This window comes from Desmodus rotundus, chromosome 1 (assembly GCF_022682495.2).
Source record: "Desmodus rotundus isolate HL8 chromosome 1, HLdesRot8A.1, whole genome shotgun sequence".
Classification (NCBI taxonomy): Eukaryota; Metazoa; Chordata; class Mammalia; order Chiroptera; family Phyllostomidae; genus Desmodus; species Desmodus rotundus.
The window spans coordinates 157,142,021-157,155,207 of NC_071387.1; the positions used below are offsets into that span (position 1 = coordinate 157,142,021).

The following is a 13,187-nucleotide window of genomic DNA, read 5'->3' on the forward strand; positions in this document are numbered from 1 at the left end:
TTCTAAAACTGCCTCAAATTGTTCAAAAGAGCAAAGCAGTAACTACACTAAAATGCAATGCCTTATAGCTTAAAATCACTCAAATAACATATTTAACAATTGGCAGTTTATTCACCACATATACACACTACTGAACTCTGAATGTTTAAAGAACTAAGACTTCTCAATTACAGATTCCATGTAAACTTGTCTCATATCCCAATATGACACAGTTTACTGTAAAAATACTTGGTAGTTAATTAACTCTTAAATGTTTAATTAAGATGATGATAGGACGATTTTTGTTTTAAATGTAAACCCACCACACAAGTCAATTTTTACTTTGCTTATCTCTACATCCAGAGTTTTGGGAAATATTAAAAAATAATACATTTTAAATAATACCCAATTATATAATTCTTAAGTGCACAAAGATAAATGCAATAACATTTGCTGCAGCTGAACAGCAAAAAAAAAAGAAGAAGAAGAAAGAAAACAGCATAATGTTCCTTTGTAAGAGGCTGCTCATAAATTATGGTATTTATACAATGAAAAGCCCTTTTTATACATTAAAAAGGAGAATGCAAATTTATATTCGCAGATATAAAACCATCTCCCAAAATACACCCTAACATAAAAAAAGTATGTTGCCTATTCCTGTGAGTGTGTGTGGAGTGGTATGTGCAGGGGACGTATTTAGGAGTGAGGAAGACTAGAACACTTCAGAAAAACTAAACTCATCTGGTGCTTCTTCTGGGGAAGAGGACAGGGGCCTAGGGCAGAAGGAAAAGATACTTCACTGAATGTTATTATACTGCATGTATGTTTTCAACTGGTAACACCAAAAACACCATTTTCTCTGTGCTGGGCAAGAAAATACAATATGCATAAATATAAATGAATGCTAAAGGCAAAACAAATGATAAAAAATTGCTTTTTCTTTTCTTTTTAAACAAAGGCATTAGAAAAGAGCAAGTGAATATACAAATACCTGTCATTAGTAAATTATAAGCTTCTTGTTTGGAAATTTTCCCATGGAACCATCTTAAAAAGAGAACAAATTAAATATGTGAATCAAAAGTCTTTTTGGCTGTTACACAATCAAAACTAAACAATCAACATAAGTGTAATTCAATCTGACATAAAAAATAATTCCTTTTACATCTATGTTACTACACTTTCTAAACATGTATAATTTCAATAAAGCAAGAAAAATCAGGGACTATCTAGTATGAACTACAATTTCCATATTAATTACCAATGTAAAAACACCGGTGATTTTAATCCAGACAATGACAAACTATTACATCCTTACATCACAGCTAGCATCCTCTTTTCTCTTTATCAGGAGGGAGAGATGGTACAGATAGAGGCCACCACAGAATTACCCAGAAAAAGAAAAAAAGGAACCTAATTCTCTTATTTCTCTCAAAATGAATTTCTATATAGTATGTGATAAGTTCTCTCTCCAAGTAAAATAAACCAGGCTGATTCATACTTTACTGAAAATCAGAAAATAAGATTAAGTAGATGAGAAAAAGTAAATACCATAACAAGAACTGAAAGGAAAAAATGACTTAGTATTCCTAATTGTATTTGAGCTGATGACCTATCAAATTAGACTGCTACAAGTTTGTATCTATATACTTAAAATAAGCCTGTAGAAAGTTATCATAAATATAGTCAAGATATAAAGTGTAATAGTACAAATGACAAAGGGTAGGACTAGAAAAGCATATAAGGGCTAGATCAGAGGATCCTTTCAGAATTTACTAAGGCAAAGATGGCAGAGAACCAGTTAAAATATTTAAGGGAAAAAGTGATACAGTCAGATACGCGTTTTAGGTAGATGATTCTGGCTACTGGAATAACAGATCTGCAGAGACTAAAGCATTAAGGAAGACCACCTTCGAGGTTGTTGCTACATCAAATCCTGGAAAGAGATGAAAAGTGTCTAACCTAGAATACAGTTGTTTAAGATAATGAGAAGAAGGCACACAATCAAGAAATGTTTTAGGAGATAAAATGACCAGGACTTGGCATTTACACAATGGAAATAGGGAGCTGGAAAAACCACAGCTAAACCTATGTTATACCACCTATTTAATCTTAAAAGGGCACTCGTGGATGTTACTGAGAACATTTCACTGTCAGTCTCCACCTCAGGAAATTAAAAGAAGCTGACAAATTAAACTGAAACCAACAATGCAAATTTAGCTTATGCTAAATACCTAATGAAAAGTTTAAAGTTCAAAAAATTGATCAGTCACAATGGTATTAAATTAAAAAAAAAGATTTCTAAGTGAAAGTGGGATACTTTATGTTATGAGAAAACTGGATATAGTTTTAAATATTTACGAGCATTTGACATTTTGACTTTTTAAAAATAAATACATGGTATTACGTTAATAGCACTAAAAATATAGATTTCTAGCTGCTCTTGAAATACAACGGAATTTCACAACACTAGACTCTCAATCCTTGCACAGATCAGTTAGAGTGGCGACCACAGTACAGGCAAACACTTTTCTAGCTTTTGACTTCCCAGTGTTCCCTAATGTAAAGAGTGAGTGCCGCCTGCCATTTGTTACCACACTTGCAGTGTTGTTTTCTTACAGTAGGAAACAGTTCCATGTACTTTGATCTCTCTCAAGAGAGAAAGTAAGAAAGATCAAGATTACTGTAATTTGAGAAAAATGGGAATATATACACCTGACATTTCATTTGCTTACATTATCTGTATGTCCCCTCTAGGCATTAATTAGAATTTGTAATTCTTGACAGAGGTAGTGGGGAAATTTCAAACTAATACAATTTGAAGGCTCTCACTGGGAGCCTATTTTGCAGTTACACAGAAAGATATAGAGAATGAATTCAGAAAAATATTTGCTTCACTTAAGGAAGGGAGGGGAACTAAATAAGGTGACTACAAGAGGGAGTATTCATTCATTTTAATATTTTTATGTGTTCAAATGATTAGGAAAAAAATGAGCAAATACTTGAGAGGCAAGCCTTAAATTCCACCCATTACTGCTGACAGAGTGGAAAAAAAAAAAAATCTGCCAAAAAAGATAATTAGAAGATGAACAAATGGTATATTAAAATACTCTGAGTCAAACAGAGTTGGGATTAAAAGTTCAAGGACAAAAATAAAATTAAAGCAAAGCTAAACACCACATGAAGTGATTTCCCATAAGAGGTTCTTGGTTACCGCTAATAATTTCTGGAATGTAAGAGACAAATGTGGCAAGTAGCAGTTGTAGTAATACCTGCTACAGGTACTTAAAATCAGCCTAAAGAGATTGTGAAAAGAAAGCCCTTGCACAGTCTTATTAATATGGTAAACAGTCATGATCTTGAGGAAAAGGTCTCTGCTCCTCTGAAAATACTGAACCATAAAATTCATAAAAGCATGGTGATAAAAACAAAACATGCTATTGATAAACCAATAAGAAAATAAAGAAAAATGTGAGGAATACTGACATTTATAATGCTGTTAATGTAATATATATTGAAAAGTCTTTAGTTTGGTGATGTAAAAGCTATATATGGATATAAGCTATCTTCATTATCTCAAATTAAATATTTTCTTAAGGAGCTAGTGAGAAAATCTTAAACAGCAGTTCCTGAGCCAAATAAAAAAATGAAGTCAGCCCCAAAAGTATCAATTTTTTTTAATAAATATTTTTGGCCTGTCAGTAGTTACAATATTTTTTTCCTTTTAATAATTAACACAAACTCACATTTTGCCTTCATGTGGATCTTCTTCCCGGCCCTAAAGGGGAAGACATTAAGACAGTATTTTATATAATTAACTACCCATCTATTTTTATTAAAATTAACAAAAAACAGACCTTCAAACATCTCTACACTGCCCTTCATGTTTGTTTATGTATATATAAGATGGTTCTGTTCCAGAAACATCTTTCCAAAACTCCTTCTTACTCTTCTTCCCTTATTGTGATTTCTCTAATTCAGGCCCTTTCTCTCTCTCCCTTTTCTTAAACTATTACAGTAGCCCAATTAGTATGATTATCTCTGTGCCCTACCACAGATAGAGAGATAATCACCCTAATCTCCATTTGCCTTACATTAAGAACACTAAGGCAAAAAAAACCCAAATACAGTTTTTTTTAATTTTCAAAATACATTTTTAAAAACCAAACATTTCATGTCCACCTACTGCCTGCAAATTCCTCAGTTTACAACCAAAGTCCTGTATCACATGACTAAGTCTGTTTCCGGTCCCATACTATTAATTCCCTTTAGCTATCTATACCATTATCACACATAACTACATACTCGCTAATCTACATTCTCCCAACACTATAGCTTGTTGTTTTTCACTTAAAATGTCCTTTCCACTCACTGCTTCCTGTTGGTTGAATCCTAAACCATCCAGGCAGAATCCATTTCAAATACCACCCGAAGTGAGACACTGAGTCCCTAAAATGTAAATACAAACTTTGAATAGAAAGGTCATCCTTCATTTTTTGAACTTTACTTTACTCTATGTGACACTTCCACTATTTAAGATACCCCCCAGTGTTATTCATTGTTATAATAACTATTAACCTCGTAAGCTCTTAGTGCTTCTTTCTTTACACCCATCACCAACACATCCACTACCACAATGTTGGGCACATAATTTTCACTGAATACACAGTACAGGGTAGGACAAAAGTAGTTTATAGTTGTGAGTATGCATCACAGTTAATTATTGTATCATTTTCCATATAAACCACTGTAAACCTACTTTTGCCCTACCCTGTGTATGTTGAACTGTAGTCCTAGTATACAGCACAGTACCTGGCACTGAGCTGTCATTGAATAATGAAAGAAAGAGTAGAAAAATGGTCTAAGTAAACATGGATTTACTTCTCTCAATTTGGTTCTCATTCATCAAATATCTAACCAAACTAAAATCAAACATTCACTGAGTGCCTATGATATTGCAAAGCAGTATGCTAAAAAAAAAATTACATAAAAACAAAATATATTATCATTGTCCAAAAGGAGTTAATCTCCACAGAGGAGGTTTACACAGTAAGTTAATTTTATACAATGATGGGTAAAGATGAACCAATTTTACAAGGCAGTCTAGCAGGGTAGGAATGTCAAGGAAGAGGGAAAAGAACAGGCACAGAGACAATCATTCATTCAACAAACATTTACTGGATGCCTACTGATGCAGACACTAGGCAATGGGGATACATCACTGAATCAGACAAAACTCACAGCCTTATATTCTAGATTTAAGACACAGAAGTCTAAATGTGCTTGGAGAATGATAATTAGAATTTCAGAGTGGGAAATTCCTTAGATACAACCGCCAGCTGAATGCCTGAAATCTAGGCAATCTTCAAATGGCTTTTCAATGTACAAGGAATAACTGTGTTACTATGAGGATCATTATGAAAAACTATTTTGAATATTGGATTAAAAATTGTTTATAACTGCAACTTGAAATTAGGCCACTATTAATTTAAAGTATTGCTATATTAATTTCTAGCAGCCACATCACATTGTTTACTCCTACTGAGTTACTCACTTTTTCTGTCTTTTTTTCTTTCCTTGTATTGACCTTAGATCATGTCTCCTTATGTTAAATCACAGGTGGCAAACACAAGGCCCGCAGGCCGAATCCAACCCTCCACCTCGTTTTATCTGGCCTGGCACCTTGTTTCTACCCAGCAGCAGTGCCAAGCTGTCGCTTAACTGTTAAGGAGTAGTTACATTTATACAGTCCTAAATTTACATTCGGCCCTTGGAAGGCAGCTACAAGGCTGATGTGGCCCCCCAGTGAAAATGAGTTTGACACCCCTGTGTTAAATTGAGTAATTTTTTTTTTTCTGTACTCACCGGGTAACTTTCACTCACCCTTATTAAAGTTTATTTTGTTAAATTTGACCCAAAATTACAAGAGCTCAAGGAAAGTTCAACTATACTGTAATTCCTTTAAATAATCAGAATAATTGGGGGATGGGGATTATAGCAGGGAAAAGAAAATCTAACATAAAAGTTTTAACTAAGAAATTAGCCGTGGCTGGTATGGCTCAGTGCACAGAGTGCCAGCCTGCAAACCAAAAGGTCAGGTCGCCAGTTCGATTCCCAGTCAGAGCACATGTCTGGGCTGTGGGCCAGGTCCCCAGTAGGAGGCATGGGAGAGAAAACTGCACACTGATGGTTCTCTCCCTCTCTTTCTCCTTCCCTTTCCCATTCACTAAAAATAAATAAATAAAATATTTAAAAAACAAAAGGAAATTCTGTAGTAAAACCAATACAAAGAGCAAATTTCTTCAGCTTGAACACATCTTGCCTATATGGAATAAATATTTATCCTACTGTAGAATGTAGAATACTAATATAGAAATTAGGAATTTTAACCCTAGCTCTTCAACTAATTATATAACTACAAGTATAGAATGTGTCATACCATTTCCTTAACTCCTCCCACTGTTCTTCATAAATTTTACTTCTACATGTCAAGATCTGGCTGCCAGCATAGGCAGACAAAAGAACTAATAGTAAAGAAAAGTATTTTCCACTGCCGCCTTCATGGAACCAATTAGAGCACACTTTCACAGCTTATTTCCAGGTTGATGGTATAATTTAAAAACAGTAGCTCCAATGACTGTAAAAGATAACAGAAAGCCATTCCATTTCACTGGGAAAATCTGAAAGGTAAGGATGAATTCCAAATTTGTAAAATAATGTTTGCTATCTTTCAGGGATACTGAGTATTGCCTCTGAAATGCAAATGCTGCTGGGATGCTGACCTCCCATTTAAAAATGCACAAACATGATTACTTATACTGTTACTAATAATGTATTATTAGTAATTATTATTTGATGACAATAAAAACAAGGGGGATATTCAAAATGTACAACCATGTGATGATATATTTATAACATAACTGAGTTTTTCCAAGGTTACTAGAAAATGATACATATATTTGGAAGATAAAGAATTTGAGATTCAATGATCAGTGGCATAACATCATTTATGAAGAAGATTAAGAAGACAAAAAGAAACACCAATAAGCACAAATGTTAATACATTTTTGATACTTACAAATGCATGAAAACGTGAAAATTGGCAGCTATGGATTAAAACATGCTAGCTTGGCTACATTGTTTTATAAATAAATAGCAATTACTAATAGTGAGTACATTTTAATAAAAAATTCCTTGTACTTGTGAAATAAGGCATTTCATAAATAAAAATGTATTCACAATTTCCCTGATTATATACATGTTTCACAATTTTACAAAAAAAAAAAAATAGAATTCTGAGAATGAAAAGAACAGAACAACACTTACCACCTCTTCTACAAGGTCTTCAACAATAAGGCCTTGTTCATCTGTTCTTAGATTTGTAACCCACATCCATCCATCTTCTAATTCGTTATGAACAATGAACATATCTCCTTTTAAGAAACTGAAGACAACAATTATAAAGTTACTGAAACTAAACTTTTAATCATGGAAATTTGACATGTACCACACCACCAAGAAAATATGACACTGGAAAAATCCAACGGATTAAAGTCAAATACCCTAGCCCTGGCTGGTGTGGCTTGTAGACTGAGTGCTGGCCTGCGAGCTGAACGGTCCAGCCGGTAGGATTACCTGGCAGGGTACATGAATGGGTTGATGGCTAGGTCTGCAGTTGGGGGCATTCCAGAGGTAACTAATCCATGTTTCTCTTGCACACTTGTGTTTCGCTCCTTCTCTTTCTCCCTCCCTTCACCTCTCTCTAAATATTTTTTTAATTTTTAAAATAAAGTACCCTAGGTTTTTGTCCTGTATCTAGAATTATCTACAAGTAAAACTTTTTACAATTAAAACTCTGAATCTTAGTTTCCTCATGGGAAAAACAGATTTAATAAAGGTACCTGCACTATCTATATCACTGGATTATTGTTAGAGTCAAATTGGCATTTTTATAAACAGTAATTATACATCTCATTACATTCTTTAGGATGTAACTCCAAGAAAACTGAATTTGAAAGTTTAACTCAATTGTATTACTCTTTCAAAGGTAAGTTGGGTATAAAATTATAAAGTAATTAACTCATTACACATATAAAGATACACTTCTGTTAGAAAAAGTTTACTTTAAATAAGCACAATTAGCCTTATCATGCAGATGCTTATAAGAATTAACACTTTTCTCATTAAAAACATTAAGTTTTATTTAATTCATTCAGACAACCACCAGCCAACAAATATAACATTCTTTCTCTGAAAGTGGTACCAAGGGATAATATGAGGATGTGTGCACATTTTTGTTATCAATTTTTGAGTAGAGGGATGCATATACTATCTAGTTTCTTTCAATGGAATCTAGAAGGTTTCAATTTCAACACAATCACAGTAGGAATGTGTTGTTTATATATGTCATCAACATAAAACCATCAGTAATTCCTTCAACTTTCCTTTTTTAGGCTTGAACAAATGCCTCTGAAGGCTTAAGGTTTCAAGATTGGTTGGATGCTACCATTGTCCTATATCAATGAATATCCATATTTGTTATATATATTTTTATCAATTTTTCTTTCAATCTTAATTTTCACAAACCAAAGTTCTATTAGGTAAATCTAAAGAATTTTTCTTCTAGACTATTTCAAGTTTCACTGTTTGTTGGACAAGTTCAAGAACAGAAAACTTGAACACAACACTTTAGATGTACTCTATCTGAACAACAGAGAATACTGTATTCTATCTTTTTAACAGCTTACTTTTATTTTATTGATTTTATTGGGTTGACATCGGTTAATAAAACCATACAGGTTTCAAGTGTGTAACTCAATAAAACATCATCTGCATGATGCATCACGTGCTCATAGCCCAAAGTAAAGCAGAAATTACCACTTAACCAAGTAAATTACTCCTTTCTAGAACCAACTACATTAACACATTCGATAAAATAGTTATGAATGAGTAAGAAGGGAGTACATACAAGAAATAAGAATTGAGAAATGACAGGTGTCATTTATTTATCAAAAGCATTCATCTGAGTTTCTCTTTTAACTTGTTATTGTTGCTATACTACTTTTTGTGGTGCAAAAACACAAATTAAAATAAAAAACTTACTACCACAAAATATAATCATAAGATTAATTCTGTATTATTTTGCATTTTTCACCAAAAGGAGTTAAAGTGCTTTGCTAAATCTCATCAACCTTCAGATGTTTTTACCTAAAAAACCTCACAGGTATATGCAAATATTAAAAAGACTAGTAATTTCATACATATTTATATCATTAAATTAAAATGTGTACAATTCAACTGTTTAAATTTTTATCTTCCTAACTCATCAGTAGTTCTCAATTTTGAGAATGTTTCTCAGGACCACTTTATTCTTAGAAATTAATACCTTAAAACGGTCTTATTTATATGGATTACATCTAACATTTATCATATTAGAATTTAAAATATAAATGTTGTGAAATACATACTAATTCCTTTAAAAAGTAATATATCCCATTACAAGGTAATAAAGAATATGAAAAACAATTATAATTTTTATAAGTTTAGTGAGAGTATTCTTGTTTTACATTTTTGCAATGCTCAAGTCTGGCTTAACTGATAGATTTTCATATCTGTTTCTTCCTTTAATCTGTTGCAATCTGATATTTTGCTTAAAGTACATGAAGAATATCTGGCTTCAAATGAGTATGTAGTTGTGAAAGAGATAAATATTTTAATAGCCTTTCAGATTATATGATATAACAAAAACTCAAAAGTAGTACTTTCTTGAAGGTTAGCTGTAATGCAGAATCTAAAACTATACATCAATGAACTTTCTATACCTATTCCAATGACAACTATTTGTCTATCTCATACTTTAATGGATCTTTTTTATCTGTGCATAATTTTGTAACATCATGCATTGGTCATTAAGAAAATACTGGTTCACTGAGCTATGTAGATGCAGATCTTATAGATGTAAACACATTATATGCTATCAAAACATCACATTCCTTAATATTGCCACCACTCTCATCAAAAAGTCATTAATTATTTGGAAAACTGTCAAACTCCTGATGGCAGATATAAGGTTTCTAAAATTCTAATTTCTTTATTGAAAGCTCAAATTTTGTCCTTAGTAACAAAAACTGTCAGTTATTTCCCCTGAAGTAACAGACTCACTTTGTTCTTTAAAAAAAAAAAAAAAATACTCGAGTCTGAATAATCATAGTTTGCCTGTCATTCTTTCTCTTCAGTAAAAATGGTATGCACAAAAACAGCAGCTAGTTCAGCTTCGAGCTCACTGCTTTTCCTCAAGACACTGAACTTCGGTACACAGCAGAGGTGCTTTAGGTACACATCCCAATTTATCACATAGAATATTAAAAAAGAGATGTAGCCAAGGGTTGATATTTAGTAAAATAAATAGTTTTTTACTGTCTGATCAAGAACAATCTTGAGTGAAACTGCCTTTGTTTATTTAATTGCAATTGTGTGGCAGTGAAGAACACTATAGTTTGATGCTACTATCTTGATTTGTGCTAAGGCACCAGCAGTTTTACTGTCTATTGCCTTTGTACCATCAGTGTAAATGTCACAGTAAAATAGGCAAATGCATTATTATAAAAATAGCTTTGATCTCATGGGCCCTCTAAATGGTCTTATAACCCACACACAGGGTTACATGGATTGCACTCTGAGAACTACTACTATCCTAGATGATCCCACTGGGAAAAATTTGGATAAATTAACAAATTATCCAAAATGCCTAAATTTGTAGTTTACAGCTGTTTATTATATACATTTCCTCCCTTCTCTCTTTTACTGACTTTTCCAGCTTAGATCACTACTAAAGGTATGCCAATAAGAACTAAATAAAAAGTGAATTTGAAGACATTCACATAAAAATGAAATTCCTATTTGGAGATTCTAGATACATGTCTGTTTTTTTAAATACTATATTTCCAGAAATATTTTAATACCCCCCAAGGTTATCACTATATTCTAAATGCTCTGTTGATTTTGATGAGAAACTATATACTCAGAATCAATTATTCAAAGTAGCCTTAAAACTTTACCAATAATAAAGAAATTTTCTAATAGAAAGTTAAATAGCTTATAAGAGACACCAATAATATAATTATCAAATTATACAGAAATAATAAAAACAAAAAATTGCTGTGTTCTATAGTCCTATACCACTAGTAAAATTTAAATTATTCACCCATCATGTAAAACAGAAGGTTAGTAATCATTTGAGTAGCATTTGAGCCTTTACAGTAGAGGCACAAATGTCATATAGTAATAAAAATTAAAATGGATTATAGAATATAACTGAACTCTCCTTACTTTGTCAAATAAAAGCTAAGTTACTTCTCCTGTCATCTTCACTGTGGCCACCCTGATCCAAATCCACAATCTGAACAGAACACAGGGGTACTGGAACATTAGACTCAATATTAAAGGCACTTTGACCTTGCTGCATATTATTTCTTTAAATTCCAAAGCTTTCCTGGTCCAAAGGCAATAAATTATCAAAGTCTTTCAAATGTCTATTTCAAAGGCCAATAAATGAGAATATGTTATAAAAATACCTTATTTCATCAGTGTCTGGTACTTTTGTGTAAGGCAGAATGGCTCGAACACGCCTTCTATCTTCTACTGGCTAAAAACCGTAAGATAATAATTTATCAAAGATGAATAACCTCTTTATGTCAGAGTCAAATCAAGTATGTATTTCCACATAAAGTGAAAGCCAATAAAAACCAACAGGATCATTAAAACTACTTTTTACTGAGGCTCTAAATACCCAAAGCCTGAAAATGTTTGTCTTGTTTTTGTTGTTTATACAGAAATTCTTTTATCATATAACCAGTATGTTTTATCACGTAATATGAATGATCATTAAATTTGGAATGAACATATAAATTGATCTTTCTCTGATAATATAAAAGCCATTATGGAATCTTGCAACTTCAGCATTAGCACTATAATATCACTAATTACTCTTCATTCATTCAAAAATACTTGTTAGGCTATCACCATAGAGTATTATTTAAAAAATCAAGTAACTTAAATGCAAAATTATAGAAAAATTATCTTTCCTTTTTTCAAAAAGTTGTCAGTTTTGCTCTGACACTATAACCAGAATTAATATATAACACAACAGATACTTCTTGAACATCACAAGAAACTGAACAAGAGCTAACCCAATCAGTAAACTGAAATAATAAAAGTTTTGAAAGATATTTTATTCAAGTTTTACTTGCCTCTGGTGGTGCAACTGGGTAAAGCAATTTTTCTCCTTTCAGCAAACAGGAAACATGACTGTAATAACCTATTAGGTCTGACAGTGAAGAAAAACGTCTTCCACCAATGTAGTAATCTCCACACATAGCAATAATCCTATTTGTACAGGAAAAAAATACAGTATAACAAAAACCTTTAAAGACAATTTTGAAGACCAACTTCCATAAACAAATTACAAATCCATAATTTTCATGCTCTTTTCACTGCATCCCTGCATTAAAATACCATTTAATGAATATCTTCACCATATGCTAATTACTTAAGGTTATTTCTTCTACAAATATATATGTATGCATTAGATATGAGATACATATAACACTTATAATCTTCAGTTACATAATTCATTACATTATTTGTGAATGCATCCTCAGATACTTCTCACTTTCCATATTAAAAACTGAATAGCAATTTTCATAAGTTTCTCTGGCTAAAAGTAGCTTATAGATCTCTTGAAATATTTACAAAGAGCATAATAATTTCCATTCAAAATGTGGTATGACACTACTCTTAAAGCTTATTTTAAATTCTAAAAATCAAGGGTATACAAACATTTTATCAATTAACATAACAGACACTAATTTTTAAAATCCTGCCCATAAAAATAAAATTTAAAAATAAGTAAATATATTTATACATACAGATTTTGACATGTGCACTTGAAATTCTACATGCCCATTTAATTGAAATGAATGTTCGCAAAGAGTTTCAGAACAGTATAGCTAAAATGAATCTTAACTCTAAAAACTGTTTCCTGTATTTTGTTATTCTGTATTTCCACTTTACCACTCAAAGTTTCCTTGTAATTTAAAGAATTTATATTTTAAAAGTGGTAATTATATTGGATTAGCACAGCAACACCCACTAATAATACTGTTTTTAAACAAAAATGTAAACATCCAACATCTAATCTAAATCACTGATTA

The 13,187-nt window shown here is 32.0% G+C and overlaps 1 protein-coding gene across 1 annotated transcript in view; it reads right to left on the reverse strand.

Annotated features, from left to right (window-relative positions):
* Positions 1–13,187, reverse strand: part of RASA1 (RAS p21 protein activator 1) — a 111,421-nt gene that overhangs the window by 47,923 nt on the left and 50,311 nt on the right. The window contains exons 3-7 of the mRNA XM_024563613.3: positions 12,225–12,360; positions 11,550–11,620; positions 7,303–7,420; positions 3,723–3,754; positions 971–1,023 (exon numbers count right to left, since the gene is read on the reverse strand). Coding sequence (XP_024419381.1) covers positions 971–1,023; positions 3,723–3,754; positions 7,303–7,420; positions 11,550–11,620; positions 12,225–12,360 — 410 coding nt within the window. The remainder of the gene's footprint in view (positions 1–970; positions 1,024–3,722; positions 3,755–7,302; positions 7,421–11,549; positions 11,621–12,224; positions 12,361–13,187) is intronic.